General features: G+C 41.4%; 1 protein-coding gene across 2 annotated transcripts in view; it reads right to left on the bottom strand.

The window, feature by feature from the left end:
* The window catches only part of LOC124722114 (organic cation transporter protein-like), a 199,027-nt gene that overhangs the window by 122,674 nt on the left and 52,768 nt on the right, over positions 1-23,585 (bottom strand). For both annotated transcript variants that reach the window (XM_047247321.1, XM_047247320.1), the window contains exon 2: positions 6,670-6,826. In XM_047247321.1, the coding sequence (XP_047103277.1) occupies positions 6,670-6,818 (149 nt within the window). In that variant the 5' untranslated portion in view covers positions 6,819-6,826. The remainder of the gene's footprint in view (positions 1-6,669; positions 6,827-23,585) is intronic.

Raw genomic sequence — 23,585 nt, 5'->3', positions numbered from 1 at the left:
CGGTGGTAGGCATAAACCAGCGTTCTAAATCGTAGTGAATGCTTTTTACGAAAAGTATTTTGTACAGTTAATTCATGAGCCCACTCAAAGTACAAATGGTCTCGAAAATCTACGTGAACTCTTCACAATAAATAATTCTTAGCAAACAGGGAGCATCATGGCTGATAGAAGTTCTAGTGGTGACAAGGTTCTGATAGCGAGACTGAATATCATACCATTCAAACCCAACAAAAATAAATGCAAAATACATCTATTTAAAAAGTAGATAAATATTCCCTTGGGGCCTTCCTAAGAGACAGCTTCCATTCCTTTCGGTCTGAATATGTAAGCGTACACCAGACGTGGCTTAAATTCAGAGAAAGAATATCAACGGCTATTGAGAGACAAATACCAAATAAATGAATAAGAGATAATTCTGATCCCCCATGGTACATTAAACAGATCACAACATGGTTTCAGAAGCAACGAAAAAGCATGCCAAATTTAAAAGAACGTGGAACCCTCAATATTGGTTTCCAGAAGATCGATATGTAACCCGACCTTCAATGCGATATGTTTTTATTACATTCCACGACGAAAGTCTGTCTCTAAATGTGGCATAAAATCCAAAAGGATTCTGATCGTACTGCATATAAAACCTGTAAGTAGGCTGTTAAGTTTTTATGTTGGTAACGCCACGTAGTGCTCTGTATGAAAATCGCTGAGTGCGCTGTGTGCAGTCTGTGGCTGGTTGGACTCATTGTTGGAATATTTGCTTGTGTAGTGTTGGGCAGTTGGATGTGAACAACGCGTAGCGTTGGGCTGTTGGAGGTGAGCCGCCAACAGTGGTGGGTGTGGGCAGAGAGATGCCAGTTTTGAGAGCGGACGATCTGGACGTTTGTCCGTCAGAAAAAGGAAATTTGTAAGACTGCATGTCATGATTTTGAACACTATTAAGGTGAATACATTGTTTGTTCTCTGTCAAAATCATTCATTTGTTAACTATGCCTATCAGTAGTTAGTGCCTTCAGTAGTTAGAATCTTTTATTTAGTTGGCAGGATTGGCGCTCGCTGTATTACAGTAGTTCGAGTAACGAAGATTTTTGTGAAGTAGGTGATTCATGAAAGGTATAAGTTATTGTTAGTCAGGGCCATTCTTTTGTAGGGGTTATTGAAAGCCAGGCTGTGTTGCGCTAAAAAATATTGTGTGTCGAAACAGGGGAGAGAGCGCCAGGGCTATGATACATGAACTGGGGTGGAAGTCATTAAAACAAAGGAATTTTTTGTTGCGGCAGGATCTTCTCATGAAACTTCAGTCACCAACATTCTCCTTAGAGTGCGAAAATATTTTGTTGGCGGCCACCTACATAGAGAGGAATGATCATCACAATAAAATAAGAGAGATCAGTGCTCTCACAGCAAGGTTTAAGTGTCCGTTTTTTCCGCACGCTCTTCGATGATGATGATTTTTTGTTTGTGGGGCGCTCAACTGCGTGCGGATATCAGCGCCCTTACAAATTTCCAACTTTTGCGCAGTCCAGTCTCGCCACTTTCATGAATGATGATGAAATGATGAGGACAGCACAAACACCCAGTCATCTCGAGGCAGGTGAAAATCCCTGATCCCGCCGGGAATCGAACCCGGGACCCCGTGCTCGGGAAGCGAGAACGCGACCGCGAGACCACGAACTGCGGATGCGCGCTCTTCGAGAGTGGAAAGGTAGAGAAAGAGCTTGAAGGTGGTTCAATGAACCCTCTGCCATGCCCTTAATTGTGAATTGCAGAGTAATCATATAGATATAGATGTAGTTAGGGAATAAGCTGATCGCAACAGAATAACGTAACCTAGTTGCAGCTTATGTAGTATATGGCAAAGGTCATATAAGAAAAATACACTGCAAAACAAAATTTAACTTCAATTTTCGAATTATTTAAACACTACTATTTACACCGTCAAGAATATTTTAATTTTTAGTAAAGCACTACTATGTGGGAGCACCACGTCTCCGTTTCTGAGAAACAGCGAGTGACCGTAAGGGCCGAGAGGACGACACAAATCCAAAAGTAATCCAAAACGTGAAAGCCAAGAATCGGCCAAAGCATCTACATCTACATCTACGTCCATACTCCGCAAGCCACCTGACGGTGTGTGGCGGAGGGTACCTTCAGTACCTCTATCGGTTCTCCCTTCTATTCCAGTCTCGTATTGTTCGTGGAAAGAAGGACTGTCGGTATGCCTCTGTGTGGGCTCTAATCTCTCTGGTTTTATCCTCATGGTCTCTTCGCGAGATATACGTAGGAGGGAGCAATATACTGCTTGACTCTTCGGTGAAGGTATGTTCTCGAAACTTCAATAAAAGCCCGTACCGAGCTACTGAGCGTCTCTCCTGTAGAGTCTTCCACTGGAGTTTATCTATCATCTCCGTAACGCTTTCGCGATTACTAAATGATCCTGTAACGAAGCGCGCTGCTCTCCGTTGGATCTTCTCTATCTCTTCTATCAACCCTATCTGGTACGGATCCCACACTGCTGAGCAGTATTCAAGCAGTGGGCGAACAAGCGTACTGTAACCTACTTCCTTTGTTTTCGGATTGCATTTCCTTAGGATTCTTCCAATGAATCTCAGTCTGGCATCTGCTTTACCGACGATCAACATTATATGATCATTCCATTTTAAATCACTCCTAATGCGTACTCCCAGATAATTTATGGTATTAACTGCTTCCAGTTGCTGACCTGCTATTTTGTAGCTAAATGATAAAGGATCTATCTTTCTGTATATTCGCAGCACATTACACTTGTCTACATTGAGATTCAATTGCCATTCCCTGCACCATGCGTCAATTCGCTGCAGATCCTCCTGCATTTCAATACAATTTTCCATTGTTACAACCTCTCGGTACACCACAGCATCATCTGCAAAAAGCCTCAGTGAACTTCCGATGTCATCCACCAGGTCATTTATGTATATTGTGAATAGCAACGGTCCTATGACACTCCCCTGCGGCACACCTGAAATCACTCTTACTTCGGAAGACTTCTCTCCATTGAGAATAACATGCTGCGTCCTGTTATCTAGGAACTCCTCAATCCAATCACACAATTGGTCTGATAGTCCATATGCTCTTACTTTGTTCATTAAACGACTGTGGGGAACTGTATCGAACGCCTTGCGGAAGTCAAGAAACACGGCATCTACCTGTGAACCCGTGTCTATGGCCCTCTGAGTCTCGTGGACGAATAGCGCGAGCTGGGTTTCACATGACCGTCTTTTTCGAAACCCATGCTGATTCCTACAGAGTAGATTTCTAGTCTCCAGAAAAGTCATTATACTCGAACACAATACGTGTTCCAAAATTCTGCAACTGATCGACGTTAGAGATATAGGTCTATAGTTCTGCACATCTGTTCGACGTCCCTTCTTGAAAACGGGGATGACCTGTGCCCTTTTCCAATCCTTTGGAACGCTACGCTCTTCTAGAGACCTACGGTACACCGCTGCAAGAAGGGGGGCAAGTTCCTTCGCGTACTCTGTGTAAAACTGAACTGGTATCCCATCAGGTCCAGAGGCCTTTCCTCTTTTGAGCGATTTTAATTGTTTCTCTATCCCTCTGTCGTCTATTTCGATATCTACCATTTTGTCATCTGTGCGACAATCTAGAGAAGGAACTACAGTGCAATCTTCCTCTGTGAAACAACTTTGGAAAAAGACATTTAATATTTCGGCCTTTAGTCTGTCATCCTCTGTTTCAGTACCATTTTGGTCACAGAGTGTCTGGACATTTTGTTTTGATCCACCTACCGCTTTGACATAAGACCAAAATTTCTTAGGATTTTCTGCCAAGTCAGTACATAGAACTTTACTTTCGAATTCATTGAAATGCAAACAAACCGAGAAAAAATCAAGATCAAGCGAGTAACTAGCGAAACTAATGTCGGAGATCGGAAAGCTTCGAAAATATCAACGTAAATGGACGAGGAAAATGAGCATACTTTCCTCCTAGCTTGCGGTGACAGAGGGTCTTACCAGTTGACGTGAAGTGCACACGGTCTGCAACAAACAACTCTGAATGGCCAACCCTGGTGTGACCATCTGTATCTGAGTCTGGCGAGGATTATAAACATTGTCACTGGACTAGCTAAAATCAGAAATACATGCGGTATGTGCTGTCTGAATTTAAATTTGGTTCGCACCTGGCTCAACTTAATGCGCCAGCTTCATGCGCCATAAAAGTTACTAGCGTTTACTACAACAGTGCAAAAGGTTGAGTTTCAACTCGTCGCTGATGGAATACGAAACAGATATACACAAACAGACATATTAAAAGCAATAATTAATAAATCTAACAGTAAAATAATTACCATAGCTTCAGTTTGATTTCTGTCATTTCGTTTAACCAAAGTTTTCTACAATTTTTTATAATATTAGATCTGTATATTTTCTGACAGTTTAAACTAAAGAGCCAAATAATGTCGTTTAATTAACCTAAAATTACATTGCTCATCAAAGTATGAAAAAATTGTTACTTCAGTCAATTTGTAACTGCAGCCTTATCCGGCAGATTGTCATTCTTATTAAACATAGGGTCACATCGTTTCAATTTTTAATGTTTTCTTGAGACTTGCTTAAATATTCATGCAGTTCAGATTTCGAAATCTAATAACTACTGCCAACAAATGGTTCAAATGGCTCTGAGCACTATGGGACTCAACTGCTGAGGTCATTAGTCCCCTATAACTTAGAACTAGTTAAACCTAACTAACCTAAGGACATCACAAACATCCATGCCCGAGGCAGGATTCGAACCTGCGACCGTAGCGGTCTCGCGGTTCCAGACTGCAGCGCCTTTAACAGCACGGCCACTTCCGCCGGCTACTGCCAACAGAGTAACTGTATGTCAGCAAATGAATTTCAGTGACCTCTTTTGTTTATTTAAACCTTTTAATGAATTAGTGGCAACAGTAACTAAGAAAAACACTAGGTGTTTTTTTTCTTATTGCCACTAGTGGCAACAGCATTAGAATGTCAAACCCTGTGCATCGTAGATTAGATACACTTGTCTTCCATAGATCCGAAATGAGGAGATCCTAAAGGATGTAGAGCGTGTCACAAACACTTGAAATGTTGGTGTCCCCTAACATAGACACATTTCTCCCTTAACAGTCGCTTTCAGATTTCTATGACTCAAAGTATCATTTAGCAACACACATGTGTATTCATTTCCTTATCCATTTCTGCTGCAGAGAACATAAGCTACCTAAAAAACCAAAGATGTTATAGAAACTTGTTAGAGGGAGAGTAGTGCAGTGAACGGAGTTGTTGAGGACTACCATAATAGAGTTCCCTCAGACGATCACTTACAGGCTGGTCCCGGCGGAGGTTCGAGTCCTCCATCGGGCATGGGTGTGTGTGTTTGTCCTTAGGATAATTTAGGTTAAGTAGTGTGTAAGCTTAGGGACTGATGACCTTAGCAATTAAGTTCCATAAGATTTCACACACATTTGAACACTTTTTGATCACTTACAAAATAAATGAATGAAATACGGATAGCTGCGTCCTGAGCTCCAGTTCGTTTTCAGCACTTGTCTACACAAATACTAGGATAATTTAACAATTACGTAATTAATAGTTTTCATAAAGATGAAAAATCAAGGCAGACAATACAAGAATTTATATGAGTCACTAGCAGATAGACTGTAGATTCTTCTGAAATAGAACACCTTTAGATAAAAGAAGCTAATATGGAAATTTCAGAATTATTCGCAAATAAACAAGGCTTTAAAAATTATTCCATATTTTTAGAAGTGGTAGTAGGGACTAAAGCAAGAAAAAAATATTCAGTGAACATAGGATCTAAAATGTAGGTTTTAACACTTATGAACACTTTTTCATCTTCGCTAATGTGAAACGCATTTCGTTTATCGGAAATTCTTTGATATCGCGTACGACGTGCAGAGTGCAATAAATGAATGAGAAAACTGCGGAACAGCATAGCTTATAAGGTTATCTGCTTGCTATTACATGCCGACGCACTTGTGACTCATTGCTAAGGAGGTGCTCAGTATGGTGTCAATTCATAGTAAGGGATGATTCTGTAGAACTTAATGTACCACGCACACTCTGAAAAACTCCAGGTTGGTCACGGACGCCCTGGAAGGCATTAATGACTCATTCCGGTAGTGTTTGAATATGGTTAATAGGGCTTGCATGCACGAAAGTGTCTCCACAAGCGAAAATCCAAGGTATTAAGATTGGGGGACACGCTGGCCTACAAACGTTAAATGTGTGTGTGTGAAGTGTTCTCGGACTTACATAGAAACTGGGTTGGTGCTCCATCATACATAACGACATGTCTTGTAATAGTTCTTCCTCTAGCAGGCATTCTGCATTCTGCAGGTCGTTCGCAAAATCAAACCGCCTGCAGTAGAAGAGATGTGTTTCACAGTAGCGAAGATGAACAAGTGCTCATAGTTCTCAAGTTATGCGTTTTACAGCAAATGTTTACTGGACTTTTTTTCTTGTTTTGCTCCATACTATTACCTCTCGAAATTCGGAAGAACTTTTTTTACCACACTGTATATTGTCGTTTAATAGCATGATCTATTACTCATCGCCGGGGAAAAGACTGAAGAAGCAAATTTTAAGACTTAAGTAACTGAGGAAAGATTGGCTTGTGAATGTAGCTTACCTATGCTCGACGGTTCCAGCCGTGAAGATGAAACTTAATCCAGTAATTACGTGAAATATAATCGGTACAGTTATGTATATGAAGGTAAAGGCTTGGTATTTTCCGAAACGTCCTAACTCTTCCAGTACCTCATCGAGTTCATACGCCATTTCAGAATCTGAAAAATAAGATAAACATATCTTAATAAACAAAAAATGACAAGAGTCCTTAAAATTTTTCATGACCACAATATTTTAAAAAGATATAGAGTTATGAAGCCTGTAGGTGTTTCCAGAGGGATGACTTTCTTTAGATGATACAACTCCCAATAAATTATCCGGAAGAGATTTACAACAATTTGATGAGTTACGGATACTCACAGCATTAAAGAGAGAGTCTTAATATGTTTCTCATAGTTGCCATATGAAGTCATTTCTTAATAACTGTGTGTTATTTTTTACATAAATACGAAATATACTAAGAATAGATACTAATTCGCTTCATCAGCAATGGATTTACTGTTTAGCTCCAAATTTTTTAAATAAACTGTGAAATACTACAGAAATTCTTTAATGTCAAATCGCAGTGACATTTTCCACAACTCTCACAAAACAATTTCTTCAGTCGTAGAATGTTATGTATCTGAAATGGCAATTGACTTTACCATAGAATCAACAGAAAATCAGTGGGGTTATACCATTCTCACTAAAGTAATAATACTCATAACAAAAACAATATATCGTAAACTTTTTCATGTTGTGGTGCACATCTGTTTTACTTGACAGCGTAACTTTCATCCTTATCAACATGAAACTGTCGGCAAAACCTGGCAAGAACTCACCTGCTTTTCAGACTGACAATGATATTTTGTTCCGAATATCACAAGGCCAAAGAAGGAAGTAAAGTTGGGGTTCAACTCCTCATCGACGATGAGGTTATCACAGACAGATCACGAGCTCAGATTTGACAATAAAGTTTCTTTTGCCAGACAAAATAAACTGACGATTTCGTATTTTGAAATTGAGCGCTGTTATATGATAATGTGATTCTTTCGATCCGCATTGCGAAACAGACAGAAGGATTTCGATTTACTTTTCCAAAATCTCTTTTCATTTCCGTCACATGCCTTGATGGACATAAATAGTGGCCCTTCCTCTTGCTTTGGGAAACGCTTAAATAAAATTATCTGTAAATACTGTGCCAGCAGCGATGGTGTGAGAAAGAGCTCGTGGAGAGTGCTCGTTGATCGCTCTCCCTGTAACCTTGCGCTGGTCAAAGGAGGACGTCCGTCTGGAAACGCCGCTGTCGAGTGCATTCGTCCGCTGGCCTTGGCTGCGGGGGGTACCAGCTCACGTCGCTTCAGTGCCAGACTTGGCTGTTAGTACAGTTTTCAGCTTATTGACATGTAACTAGCAATATGTCGTGATTATTGAAAACCAGAGGCACACCACGCACGAAACTGGATCTCAGGCTTATCGTGACTAGGCGCATAAACCACTTACGTCATACCGACCAAAATTTCCAAAGTGTCTGATGTTCTCTCCTATTATTTCCGAACACTACATCCAGAGGAACGTACGCAGGATATGAGAAGAGGATCAGTGGGGGCTAGGACGTGGTGGGAGGGCTGAGCTGAACCAGCACTCAGGAATGTTAATATCCACGGAAATATTGATATCAAGGATATAATTTCAGTAATACACCAAGGGGGAAACTTTGGTGGCACTAAATACTGAAGGAAAGGAATCCTCAAATGATAAGGAACAAACATGGTCAGATGGACACCAGGCTGGAAATTGTTTCCAAGGGTGGTGCACCTTAGTACACGGATTTCTGTCATTCATTCTTCTCACAGTTGAGGCTATCTTCACGGGGCAGTGTCGTCAACCTTCACAACAGCCACCAGTGGGCTCAGGAGAATTCCCACGGTATGGTGGCAACGGACCATCAGCACCGGTTCAGCATGAGTACGTGGTCTGGGAATATTGACAACCGCCTCGTGGGTCCAGCCGTCCTTCCACAACGTTTCACAGGAGAGGAACATCTGCAGTTACTGCGGATATCCTTGTTTCTCCTACTGGAAGACGTGCCTTTGGTGGTAAGGAGGTGGTTACTACATGACGGTGCTCCAGCTGACTGGCCTTTTGAGTGTTGAGCTAAAACATTAGTACAGACAGAACGTTCCTACTTGCTTGGCGTGTTCGAATGTGCACTTTCAATCATTGAAATCTACACTGTCAAAGATCTTTTACCTTCTTCCCGAAGTGGGCGTGCCTTCCTTGGAACAGATTTTCGGACATATGTACATATAATCTCTTTTTCTCTTTTTCCTCGCAGGGACCGTTTTCTGCAGTTTCTCCCCATTCACTAAAATCATCCTGTATATAGGAATATCGGACCAGTTTTGTGACAGGACTCAAGCTTTAGCATATACAGCTCAGCACGTCGTTCCTAACGAGGCGAAATCATGAGATGTAAAAGTAACTTCTGGAGCACTCGAATGGAGTGTTGCGTGGTAGTTACTATTCATCAAATAACGTGGTGGGTAATGATGACAGCTTCTTAAGGGTGTTAGAAGATGATGCTATTGTATATTGGAAAGCTGCATCACCAGAAATTGTAGCTAAATTCAGAGAGACTTGTAAAGGATGAACGTTAGGTGTAAGTAAAGGCAGTTGACTCGTGTTGCCAAGGGTTGTTTCGACTACGCTGCATAAGTTTCGCTGGGAAGCCCTTGCACATCCTGGGTACAATCATGGTTCCGTAGACAACTGCAGAAATTTTCCCATGGAGGCATTGACTATCTTATCTCAGAGTGAGATAAATGTATTAACAGTTATGGCGATCACTTCTGAAATAATAAACGGTTTACTTTCTTTCATCTGCCTCATTTTCACTTGACTGCCCCTGATATGAACCGTTGGATACAGTCTTGAGCTCCACGAAACATTGCACATAAGTTGCTGCTGTATGTGATAAAGTCGCAACGTCAGAAAGCTGTAGCGAAATACAGGAATGGACCCCTGAGCATGGGCTTAACTACACTGGGGCAACTGGAAAATAGCCCTGTGGCCCCCGAGAATAAGGGTTCCCGGCTCTCGAAAAAGTGAAACAGAAAAAAACAGGAATAATTAAAATGGGAAAAATTAAAAAACTAGTAAAATTTATCAGTCAGGTAAAGTATTTCTCTATGTTAAATTAAAATTCGTTTTGGAAACTTCCAGAGCGAATCATGTACCTCCTTTACCCAGGTCAAAGAACAACCTGCATCAGAACTTGTGCATCAGTTTCGTGGGCTGTAGGACGAAAAGGGCCAACGGCCTTGCCGCAGTGGTAACACTGGTTCCCGCCAGATCACCAAAGTTAAGCGCTGTCGGGCTGAGCTAGAAGTTGGATGGATGCCCATCCGGTCTGCCGAGCGCTGTTAGCAAGCGGGGTGCACTCAGCCCTTGTGAGGCAAACTGAGGAGCTAGTTGACTGAGAAATAGCGGCTCTGGTCTCGGAAACTGACATACCGCCGGAAGAGCGGTGTGCTGACCACATGACCCTCCATATCCGCATCCGGTGACGCCTGCGGGCTGAGGATGACACGGCGGCCTGTCAGAGCCTGTGGACGGAGTTAACGTTTACACAGAACGAAACGGACTAAGTGAGCAAATTTTGCTGCCAAGGCTGTAACGGATGTGAAGACTTAAAGATGTATTTGCGAAATTCAAACTGGAAGGATCTACATTACACACTTGGCGCGAATGAAAATCATAATATAATCTGCAATATGGAAATAGGCTACCTACTTTGAAATGAATTGTCCTAAAAACTTAACGAGTGTGGGTTAAATGCTCCCAAATGCCTATCTATAAATAGAATCAAAAACGGTTCAAATGGCTCTGAGCACTATGGGACTTAACATCTATGGTCATCAATCCCCTAGAACTTAGAACTACTTAAACCTAACTAACCTAAGGACATCACACAACACCCAGCCATCACGAGGCAGAGAAAATCCCTGACCCCGCCGGGAATCGAACCCGGGAACCCGGGCGTGGGAAGCGAGAACGCTGCCGCACGACCACGAGATGCGGGCTAAATAGAATCAGTAACCATTAAGGGACCAGGAAAATTACAGGGCTAAATCACATTACAAACTGAATTGTAAAAGTCTAAGCAAAGTCATTATAGAATAAAAAAGAGGTATTTTTCAGTCGGTGACGAGGTGATTAGAGCTAGAGCACTATCTCCAAATTTTGCTGCCAAGGCTGTAACGGATGTGAAGACTTAAAGATGTATTTGCGAAATTCAAACTGGAAGGATCTACATTACACACTTGGCGCGAATGAAAATCATAATATAATCTGCAATATGGAAATAGGCTACCTACTTTGAAATGAATTGTCCTAAAAACTTAACGAGTGTGGGTTAAATGCTCCCAAATGCCTATCTATAAATAGAATCAAAAACGGTTCAAATGGCTCTGAGCACTATGGGACTTAACATCTATGGTCATCAATCCCCTAGAACTTAGAACTACTTAAACCTAACTAACCTAAGGACATCACACAACACCCAGCCATCACGAGGCAGAGAAAATCCCTGACCCCGCCGGGAATCGAACCCGGGAACCCGGGCGTGGGAAGCGAGAACGCTGCCGCACGACCACGAGATGCGGGCTAAATAGAATCAGTAACCATTAAGGGACCAGGAAAATTACAGGGCTAAATCACATTACAAACTGAATTGTAAAAGTCTAAGCAAAGTCATTATAGAATAAAAAAGAGGTATTTTTCAGTCGGTGACGAGGTGATTAGAGCTAGAGCACTATCTCCAATTGGGAAATGATAGGCACATCAAAAAAAACCTAAATGTGCGAGTTCGGACGGGAATTTGAATCGTTCTCCCGAATGCGAGTACAGTGTTTTACTACGGCATGTATTTTCAAGAAGAAATTAAATTATTACAGCATAAACATAAAAAGTAAGTTACTTGGAACATAGTAAAAAGTGAGGCAGGAAAGTGAAAACAGAAAAATGAGGAACTTCTTAAAGATAGTTATGAACTGATCAAAGATAGCACCAAAGTTCTGCAGGCTATTAATAAAGCTTCGTTACACTCAAGCGCCAAAGAAACTGGTATAGGAATGCGTATTCAAATTCAGAGATATGTAAACAGGCACAATGCGGCACTGCGGTCTGCAACGCCTATAGAAGAGAACAAGTGTCTGGCGCAGCCGTTAGATCCGTTACTACTGCTACAATAGCAGGTGTACCGTGAATATCAGGAATCCGGTAACACATCAAATCTCCGACGTCGCCGCGACCGGAAAAAGATCCTGAAAGAACGGGACCAACGACAAATTAAGAGAATCGTTCAACGTCACAGAAGTGCAACCCTACCGCATATTGCTGCAGATTTCAATGCTGGGCCATCAACAAGTGTCAGCGTTCGAACCGTTCAACGAAACATCATCGATATGGGCTTATGGAGCCGAAAGCCCACTCGTGTACCCTTGATGACTGCACGACACAAAGTTTTAACGCCTCGCCTGGGCCCGTCAACACTGACACTGAACTGTTGAAGGCTGGAAACATGTTGCCTGCTCGGACAAGTCTCGTTCCAAATCGTATCAAGCGGATAGACGTGTACGGGTATGGAGACAACCTCATGAATCCATGGACCCTGCATGTCAGTATGGGTGGAGGTTCTGTAATGGTGTGGGACGTGTGCAGTTGGAGTGATATGGGACCCCTGATACGTCTAGATACGACTCTGACAGGTGAGACGTACGTAAGCATTCTGTCTGGTCACCTGCATCAATTCATGTCCACTGTGTATTCCGACGGATTTGGGCAATTCCAACATAACAGTGTGAGACCCCACACGTCCAGACTTGCAGCAGTGTGGCCCCAGGAACACTCTTCTGAGTTTAAACACTTACGCTGGCCACCAGACTTCACAGACATGAACGTTATTGAGCATATCTAGGATGCGTTGCAACATGCTGTTCAGAAGAGATCTCCATCCCCTCGTACTCTTACTGAGTTATATACCAGCCCTGCAGGATTAATGGTGTCAACACCGTCTAGCACTGCTTCAGACATTAGTCGAGTCCATGCCACGTCGTGCTGCGAAATTTCTGCGTGCTCGAGGAGGCCCTACACGATATGAGACAGGTGTGTCAGTTTCTTTGGCTCTTCAGTGTATACAAGTAGCATAATTCAAGTGTGAACAATTTATTAGTTTACGGGCTACATTTTCCAACCAAAAACTTTCCAAAAAGGTTTAATACAGAATGAAATTTTCACTCTGCGGTGGAGTGTGCGCTGATATGAAATTTTCTGCCAGATTAAAACTGTGTGCCGGACCGAGACTCGAACTCGGGACCTTCGCCTTTCTTGGGCTAGAACGAGGCCCGGAATTCAAGTTTCGATCCGGCACACAGTTTTAATCTGCCAGGAAGTTTCAAGTTTAATACATTGCGATTGTCGTGTTTTTTGGGAATATTATTCGACGCAAGCAGTTTTGTTAAATGAGCAGATAATTTTCGATAATAGAACTTCCCCAATTCGAAATATTGGTTGAAATTGATTGGAAAGTCGCTAGTGCATAACCGATTGCAAGTGATGATATTATTGTTCGCGACATTGCTAGCGATGCAGCGCTCATGTGAGGCTCGTATCGATGAAAATACAGGGTGATTACAATTAAATTTTCGCTACTGTAGCTTGCATAGACGGAAAACTATTAACTATATGGGTATCCAACTTTATTGGAATGATGTTCAGACTGTGCGCTGCGTGATTGGCATTGACAGTAATGTAAATGTCATGACTTGCCGTTAGTCGCCGGTACTGGTACTGCGACGTTGGGTTGAAACAAGACACAGTGTGCATTGCAGATGCAGACAGTCAACATGGGTCTGGGTAAGGTGAGCAGAGCTTTACTCTTAAAGCTGTTTCATCTAAACAACAGCCGTAGTGCTGCAGCTCTTTTATTTATTTATTTACACGTCAAGTTCCGTAGGATCAAATTGAGGAGCAAATCTCCAAGGTCATGGACCATGTCAGTTCACGAAATTACAACATGAAAGTAATAAAAATTAATGTTTATGAACCGGGAAGTCAGTCCATAAGATTAAGTAAACGCAATCAACAATACAATAAGTATCAGCTTAATTTTTCGAGGAACTCCTCGACAGAATAGAAGAAGTGACACGTGAGGAAACTCTTCAGTTTCGATTTGAAAGCGCGGGGATTACTGCTAAGATACTTGAATTCGAGTGGTAGCTTATTGAAAATGGATGCAGCAGTATACTGCACACCTTTCTGCGCAAGAGTTAAGGAGGTTCGATCCAAATGCAGGTTTGATTTCTGCCGAGTATTGACTGAGTGAAAGCTTCTTATTTTTGGGAATAAGCTAATATTGTTAACAAGAAATGACAGTAAGGACTATACACATTGAGAGACCAATGTCAAAATACCCAGACTCGTGAACAGGGGTCGACAAGAGGTTCGTGAACTTACACCATTTATTGCATGAACCACCCGTTTCTGAGCCAAAAATATCCTTTTAGAATGGGAAGAGTTGCCCCAAAATATAATACCATACGACACAAGCGAATGAAAATAAGCGAAGTAAACTAATTTTCGTGTCGAAGGATCACTCACTTCAGATTCTGTTCGAATAGTAAAAATGGCAGTATTAAGTCTTTGAACAAGATCCTGAATGTGGGCTTTCCACAACAGCTCACTATCTATCCGAACACCTAGAAATTTGAACTGTTCATTTTCACTAATCATATGGCCGTTCTGTGAAATTAAAACGTCAGGTTTTGTTGAATTGTGTATTAGATACTGTAAAAATTGAGTCTTACTGTGATTTAGTGTTAGTTTATTTTCTACAAGCCATGAACTTAGGTCATGTACTGCACCATTTGAAACCGAGCCAATGTTGCACACAACATCCTTTACTACCAAGCTAGTGTCATCAGCAAACAGAAACATTTTAGAGTTACCCATAATACTAGAGGGCATATCAGTTATATAAATAAGGAACAGGAGTGCTCCCAACACTGATCCCTGGGGCACCCCCGACTTGACAGTACCCCACTCAGACCCCACATCACAGCCGTTATCAACAGCGTGAATAATGCCCTTTTACTGCCTGTTGCTAAAGTAAGAGGTGAACCAATTCTGAGCTACTCCCTGTATTCCATAATGGTCCAACTTCTGGAGCAATATTTTGTGATCAACAGAATCAAATGCCTTAGTTAAATCAAAAAAATATGCCAAGCGTTGTTTAATCCATCCAGTACCTCACAGAGAAAAGAGAATATAGCATTTTCAGTTGTTAAATGACTTCTAAAGCCGAACTGTACATTTGATAGCAAATCGTGTGATATAAAATGGTCAATTATCCATACACACACAGCCTTTTCAACAACTTTTTCAAATGCTGATGGCATAGAAATAGGTCTAAAATTATCTACATTATCCCTTTCTCCCTTTTTATAAACTGGCTTTACTACTGAGTACTTTAATCGCTCAGGAAACTGACTATTCCTAAAGGAAAAATTACAAATATGGGCAAATACAGGGCTAACGTGTGCAGCACAGTACTTTAATATTCTGCTAGACACTCCATCATAACCATGAGAGTCCTTCGTCTTTAGTGATTTAATTATTAACTCAGTCTCCCCCTTGTCTGTATCACAGAGAAGTATTTCAGACATCAATCTCGGAAAGGAATTTGCCAAGAAAGTTATATGACACCCTGTAGAAACAAAATTTTTATTTAATTCACCAGCAATGCTCAGAAAATGATTGTTAAATACTGTACATATATCTGATTTATCAGTAACAGAAATATTTTTGTTGCGAACTGACTTCATATCGTCGACCTTGTGCTGCTGACCAGACACTTCCTTCGCAACTGACCATATGGTTTTAATTTTAACCTGTGAATTAGCCGTTGTATTTGAATACCACATACTCTTTGCTTCCTTATAACATTTTAAGCACCTTACAGTACTGCTTGTAATGGGCTACTGTTGCTTGATTGTGATTACTTCTAACGTCTTGATATAATTCCCGCTTTGTTCTACAAGATATTCCTATCCCACTAGTCAGCCAACCGGGCTGCCTATTACTGCTAGTACCCAGTTTAAAAGGTTCTAATGGGAAGCAGCTCTCAAAGAGCATGAGAAATTGTGTTAAGGAAAGCACTGTATTTATCATCTATGTTATCGGCACCATAAACATCCTGCCACTCTTGTTCCTTGACAAGGTTTAAAAAAGTCTCTATTGCTGTTGGATTAACTTTCCTACATAGTTTGTAATTAAATATGACATTTGTTTGGGTACAAAGGCATTTTAATGTTAAAATTTGTGCATCATGGTCTGAAAGGCCACGCTTTTACTAACAGAATGGCCATCTAGTAATGAAGAATGAATAAAAATATTGTCTATACCTGTGCTACTGTTTCCCTGCACCCTAGTTAGGAAAAACACAGTCTGCATCAGATCATGTGAATTTAGGAGATCTATCAACACACTTTTTCTTGCACCATCATATACAAAATTAATATTGAACTCACCACATATAACTAATTTCTGGTACTTCGTACAAAGTGAATAACGAACCCTATCTGGCTTGAGCAGAAATGCTCTGAAGTCGGAGTTAGGGGACCTATAAAAAACAACAATTAGAAGTTTAGTTTCACTAAATTCAACTGCCCCCGCACAACATTCAAATACATGTTCAGTGCAGTGTCGTGATACGTCTATGGACTCAAATGGAATAATGTTTTTACGTACATAGCCACTCCCCCACCCCGCAAGGAACTCCTTGAAAAACAGCCAGCTAATCTGTATACTGGTAAAGGAAGCCTCTCCATTGTCAAATTATTTAAGTGGTGCTCTGTTATACCAATAATTTCAGAGTCAACATCTATAAGCAGTTCACCAACTTTATCTCTAATACCTCTTATATTTTGATGAAATATGCTAATTCCTTCTCTACTTGGAAACATTACATCCTCAGAAGGTGAGACCTTAGTTAGAGGAACTTCCTTTAAGCAGGTATACCTATCAGCTGACTTCAATCTAAAAAAGTATCGACGTAATAAAGGAATACGGAGAGGCCCTCACTCCGCACTGGGACTATACAACATGATTTTGAAATTCGAACTAACGTGAGATTTGGGAACTGCTCCTGGAAGAGGCTGATAGCGAATTGCGCCACAAATTGTTGAAATAGTTTCTGTTGCCATGGCTGAGAATGTTGGACGCAATGTGCAATCTCTAATGCAATCTCTAGTGCGCTTCTATGCTATCGTGGATGCAGCCGGTCGTCATATTCAGCAACGTTTGGGTCCTGGAACGTACACACTGTACGCAGTTAAGAAACGTTACCCTCTCAAGTGAAAATTAAAATGGGTTTCTTTCAATGGTTTATTCGTTATTTCCCGTCTGCATGTCCTTACAAATGTTTCCACAAAGTTTCATTGTCCTACTATCACTCGTTTGTCATGAGTGCCCTCTCAAGTAGCGCAAGTTTAATTATAACCACTCTGCACGTATATCAGATCAGGAGGTACACAGTGGCGTAAGAGGTCGCGTACAAATGATACTACTATAAATTACGATTCACCAAAATGAAAGACAGTATTAAACAACGACCTATGCGCACAGTACGACTCTGTGGCAAGTCTGTAACGAGAGAAATCAACATGTTAGCAGCCCGAATTCCACTTACCTCTACCGACTCAGTGCTACAGAGCCGAGAAGTTAAGAAAATGTCGGTACATTGTACTGATATTGAGGATAGGAACTGAACACCCTTTTTAACGAGATATACGTAGAAACATCAATTTCAAACCGCGTTTCGTTTTGTTAATAAGACTCCTATGATTTAAAGGTAAATTAGTTTTCTAATAAAAATATAGCTTAATGCATGAAATCCGAGCTTCACACGTCAGTAATTCTCATAAAAAATACTTCTTACGATATGTGCTTTGAAAAGGTGTTTCAAGAAACCTTGGTGATATACTCCACTTCTCGAACATTGTCTTTATGAGCGAATACAGCAAGTACTTGGCGTAGCAACTTTGAAGGAGCATTTATGCAGTGGTCAGAATTAATGTTGCATATTGCTTTAATGTAAATATTGTACATAATAGGAAACAAAGCTGATTTTTTTTCCTGTCAGGTACTTCAAAAATGGTTCAAATGGTTCTGAGCACTATGGGACTTAACATCTGAGGTCATCAGTCCCCTAGAACTTAGAACTACTTAAACCTAACTAACCTAAGGACATCACACACATCCATGCCCGAGGCAGGATTCGAGCCTGCGGTCGTAGCGGTCGTGCGGTTCCAGGCTGAAGCGCCTAGAACCGCTCTGCCACATGTCAGGTACTCATAAGAAACCAAAAATGAAGAAGATAATCACATTTCCACATGATAAAAACAAACAAAAAATAAAAATAAAACCTTACAAAAGATAGAACTTGCAAACACTTCAGTTTCTTTTCGCTGAAATTTTGCATAACACATTGTTTGTGAACGAATTCGTCCTCCTCGTAATTGGAGAAACTTCTGAATGCGATTAGGCATACCGCTTACAAAATTGTCCAGAATGATTCTACTGCCACTAGCATACATTTAGCGTAAGGACCACGAAGATAAGATACGAGAAATTAGGGCTCATACGGAGGAGTAGAGACATACGTTTTTCCTTCGCTCCATTTGCGAGTGGAACGGGAAAGGAAATGACAAGTAGTAGTAAAAGGTACCCTCCACCACGCACCGTACAGTGGCTTGCGGCCCGCCGCGGTGGTCTAGCGGTTCTAGGCGCGCAGTCCGGAACCGCGCGACTGCTACACTCGCAGGTTCGAATCCTGCCTCGGGCATGGATGTGTGTGATCTCCTTAGGTCAGTTAGGTTTAAGTAGTTCTAAGTTCTAGGGGACTGATGACCACAGATGTTAAGTCCCATAGTGCTCAGAGCCATTTGAACTATTTGAACCAATGGCTTGCGGAGTATCTCTGTAGATGTAGATAAGCCTATGTGGTATTGTCCGATTACTCCACAGCGGTTTCTATGAGGTCCTGTAAGGTCCCTACTGGGACAGGTCGAGTGAAAACCGCTTGCTTTAGCGTGGCCCATACAGCTGAGATCTGTAGAATATGGAGACCATTCCATCCGACTGATTTTATGCTCCACCAGGAAAGTGCTCACAAGATTGTGACGATGGTGGCGTGCATTGTCGTCCATCAGCGTGAATCTCGTTCCAATATATTCACCAAATAGAGCCACAATGCGTGCAAGGATGTCCCGACACTTTACACCAGTCATCATCCCATTTGTTGGCACATGTGGTATCCTATGGCCATATATGATTCCACTCCATTGCATGACTGAAATGCGTTAATAAGGTGGCTGTCTATTATACAGTTAGGGTGTAAATGTTAGCCTCGTTGCCTCTAAATACGAATACCAACATTGTCAGGGTGGAGACTGTTAAGAGTCTCATCAGAAAAGAGCGTTGTGTCCCAATGCTGCTCGTCAACAGAGAGTGGTTTGGTGTTCATGAGACACGAACCCTTGTCAGAACCCAATTTAGAGGAGGAGCCTCGATAGGTCTCCTGGCACGTAAGACTGCTCATGGAGCCTATTTAGTATTGTTTGTGTTGACACTTGCACTTCTGTAGCTGTTTGGAACTGCATCCGTAGACGTGTATCACTGTCCGACCATAGGTTCCCTATCTCAAATTGTTCAGCGGGTTATCCTCTATGTCCTGTTAAATTTTTGCTCTATCTTACGGAAACACCCGGTATAATAACTGCGTTATGTAATGTTTCCAGTTATGTTACTCTTCTTCAGGTTTCCGTTATTCTCTTATTATTAGGCAAGAAACAAATTTTCTCTTAGTTGCGTAGACGGACCACATCTCGAAGAATGATAATATCGAAACAACTAAGGAAAGATAGGAAAAAAACACGATAATGAACGTATTGCACATAAGTAAGTATTCTGTTTTTTTTTTAATCGCAGATTCCGATAGCAAGAAATGTATATTAAAAATTAGGAAGAGTCTATCTTTTTAGGACTTGTCTTCAGAATACGCCAAGAACGACAGGCGTAAAAGTATTATTGAAGAATCTCGACTGTATCCCAGTTATTTTCGGCCATAATGGCTACGTTTGTGAACCGTGATTGTGTGGGATAATTATTTATTTGTAATTTGTGCTACCAGTCACTTTTTTATTTTTTGCTTTATGTTTAATCGAACATAATACACCGCGTTTCGAACATGTTCTGTTCATCTTCAGGCGTTTATACATACATACATACAGAGAAATGTTACTTAAAAATAAACCGTCTAAAAACTATATTAACCTAGAACTCTTTGTCCACTGTTTTTACTCTAGTGGCTGCTGTGGCATTTGGGGGGGAGGGGGGGGAGTGGATCAGTGGATGGTCAGAAATCGATGTCAGTGATGTCTTCCGCAGGTTTTTTCCTTGTGGTTGACTATGATCACAGCCTATATAGAATGCATATAGTTTTGCATTAGTTGGTTGTTGTGAAAATAGCTTGAAAGGCTTTTATATGACAGTTGATCACTTACGATTTCATCACCATGCAGCTTCACTTGCATCACTGGTGATGTTAATCTAGTTTAAGATGCTTTATTTTTAAGTAACATTTCTCTGTATGTATGTATGTATAAACGCCTGAAGATGAACAGAACAAGTTCGAAACGCGTTTTATTATGTTAGATGAAACATAAAACAAAAAATATAAAAGTTACTGATAGCAGAAATTACAAATAAATAATTAATGTATCCCATTTGTCCCAACACTTCTTCCTACCAATGCTACACACTATAAATGGAACAATAATCATTTGTGACTGTAATGGTCTAGCGGGTAGAGCACTAGACTCGGGCTCTGGAGGTCGTGGGTTCATTCCCAGACAGGGGTGGGACTCCTCCTTCGTTCCAGTCCCTGCAGAACGGCCCCTTGATCCACTCAGCTTGCTATCAGACGAGTACCGGGAACAGTTCCCGGAGGTAAAAGGCGGCGGGGGCGGTGGGTCCGCCATCCTCCCCTTAATAGCGACGCGGCGAAGAGAGGCTGCACTCTTACCCCACTCAGGCTATTAGCGCGATCACGGGCTTTTGCCACAGACCTTACCTTCACACACATAGTTTGGACACTATTCGCAATACCATCGCGAATCTACTATGTCCTTTTCAATTCCAACAGGGTAATAGCAGCAAAGTTATACAAAGTAGGGTGTCAGGACAGTCACAGCGATAAACAAGAATGAAGACACTACTGCCGATAACGCAGCTTCACCACAGCGTTAATCTGCATCTGCACCTATATCCACACCTCGCAAGCCACCTTATGGTGTGTGATGGAGGGTACTTGCGATTATCCTCAAGCTCCTCCTCCAGTCGTGAACTATGCGTGGAAAGAACGACTGTAATTTCTCTGATTTTCGCGTGTTGGTCATTTCACGAATTGTGTGTCGGAGGACGAAATATATATTTTTACAGTAATCCTCTTTGTATTGTACAACGCCTCTCTCGTAAAGTCTGCCACTGGGATTTGATATGCTTTTCCGTAACGCTCTTGCGCTTACTAAACGAACGTGTGTCGACACGTGCCAGTCTCCCTTGATTTTTCTCTGCCGCCTCTAATAATCCTACGTGTCAAGGTTCCCAGACTGACGAGCAATACTTGAGACTGGGTCGAATGAGTGTTTTAGGGGCCACTCTTTCGTAAAAAGAATGAAGATTAGACTCTAATTTCCCGTAGAAGATGAGGTCATTAGAGACGGAGCACAAATTCGGATTCCTTTCAAAGGAAGCATCCTGGCTTTTGCCTAGGAGATCATTGGAGACGATACTTACTTCTTGGATGAATAAAATTTTCTTAAAATTCTTCCTCTTAATGACAGCGTAGCATCTGATTTTCGTACGTCACATTTTGTGCCGTCATTCCACTATAGGTGACATCAGATGGGTACTCTTAGATATTTTACTGTTATGTAGGAGGACAAATGGCAAGCCAGCACCAAGAAAGAAATGGAAAGCAGACATGTTGTTGCTGTTGTGGTCTTCAGTCCTGAGACTGGTTTGATGCAGCTCTCCATGCTACTCTATCCTGTGCAAGCTTCTTCATCTCCCAGTACCTACTGCAACCTACATCCTTCTGAATATGCTTAGTGTATTCATCTCTTGGTCTCCCTCTACGATTTTTACCCTCCACGCTGCCCTCCAAGACTAAATTTGTGATCCCTTGATGCCTCAAAACATGCCCTACCAACCGATCCCTTCTTCTAGTCAAGTTGTACCACAAACTTCTCTTCTCCCCAATCCTATTCAATACCTCCTCATTAGTTATGTGATCTACCCACCTTATCTTCAGCATTCTTCTGTAGCACCACATTTCGAAAGCTTCTATTCTCTTCTTGTCCAAACTAGTTATCGTCCATGTTTCACTTCCATACATGGCTACACTCCATACAAACACTTTCAGAAACGACTTCCTGACACTTAAATCTATACTCGATGTTAACAAATTTCTCTTCTTCAGAAACGATTTCCTTGCCATTGCCAGTCTACATTTTATATCCTCTCTACTTCGACCATCATCAGTTATTTTACTCCCTAAATAGCAAAACTCCTTTACTACTTTAAGTGTCTCATTTCCTAATCTAATTCCCTCAGCATCACCCGACATAATTTGACTACATTCCATTATCCTCGTTTTGCTTTTGTTGATGTTCATCTTATATCCTCCTTTCAAGACACTGTCCATTCCGTTCAACTGCTCTTCCAAGTCCTTTGCTGTCTCTGACAGAATTACAATGTCATCGGCGAACCTCAAAGTTTTTACTTCTTCTCCATGAATTTCAATAACTACTCCGAATTTTTCTTTTGTTTCCTTTACTGCTTGCTCAATATACAGATTGAATAACATCGGGGAGAGGCTACAACCCTGTCTCACTCCTTTCCCAACCACTGCTTCCCTTTCGTGCCCCTCAACTCTTATAACTGCCATCTGGTTTCTGTACAAATTGTAAATAGCCTTTGCCTCCCTGTATTTTACCCCTGCCACCTTCAGAATTTGAAAGAGAGTATTCCAGTTAACACTGTCAAAAGCTTTCTCTAAGTCTACAAATGCTAGAAACGTAGGTTTGCCTTTTCTTAATCTTTCTTCTAAGATAAGTCGTAAGGTTAGTATTGCCTCACGTGTTCCAACATTTCTACGGAATCCAAACTGATCTTCCCCGAGGTCCGCTTCTACCAGTTTTTCCATTCGTCTGTAAAGAATTCGCGTTAGTATTTTGCAGACATACTGAAGGGAAAAACAGAAGGGCTATACAAAGGAAACGAGCTTGAAAACAATTCCCAAAAAAGAGAAGATTCAAATGGCTCTGAGCACTATGGGACTTAACAGCTATGGTCATCAGTCCCCTAGAACTTAGAACTACTTAAACCTAACTAACCTAAGGATAGCACACAACACCCAGCCATCACGAGGCAGAGAAAATCCCTGACCCCGCCGGGAATCGAACCCGGGAACCCGGGCGTGAAAAAAGAGAAGAGGAAGTAGACGAAGATGACATGGGACATATGGTACTGTTAGATAATTTTGACACAGCATTGGAAGAGATAATTCGAAGAAAAGCCCATGGAGTAAACGACAATAATTCCTGGTAATTACTAAGGTTCTTAGGAGAACATACCAAGGTAATACTGTTGCACCTGTCATGCAAGATGTATGAGACAGCCTAAATATCTTCAACGTTCAAGAAGAATATGTTCATTCTATTCCAATGAAGGCAGGTACTTACAAGTGTGAATATTACTGAACTATGAGCATAATAAGTAATGGTTTCAAAATATTGGCACGAGATATATACG

Source organism: Schistocerca piceifrons, chromosome X, assembly GCF_021461385.2.
Source record: "Schistocerca piceifrons isolate TAMUIC-IGC-003096 chromosome X, iqSchPice1.1, whole genome shotgun sequence".
NCBI classification, from domain to species: domain Eukaryota; kingdom Metazoa; phylum Arthropoda; class Insecta; order Orthoptera; family Acrididae; genus Schistocerca; species Schistocerca piceifrons.
Note: the sequence above shows the minus strand (reverse complement) of the source record. Positions and strands in the feature narration are given on the sequence as shown.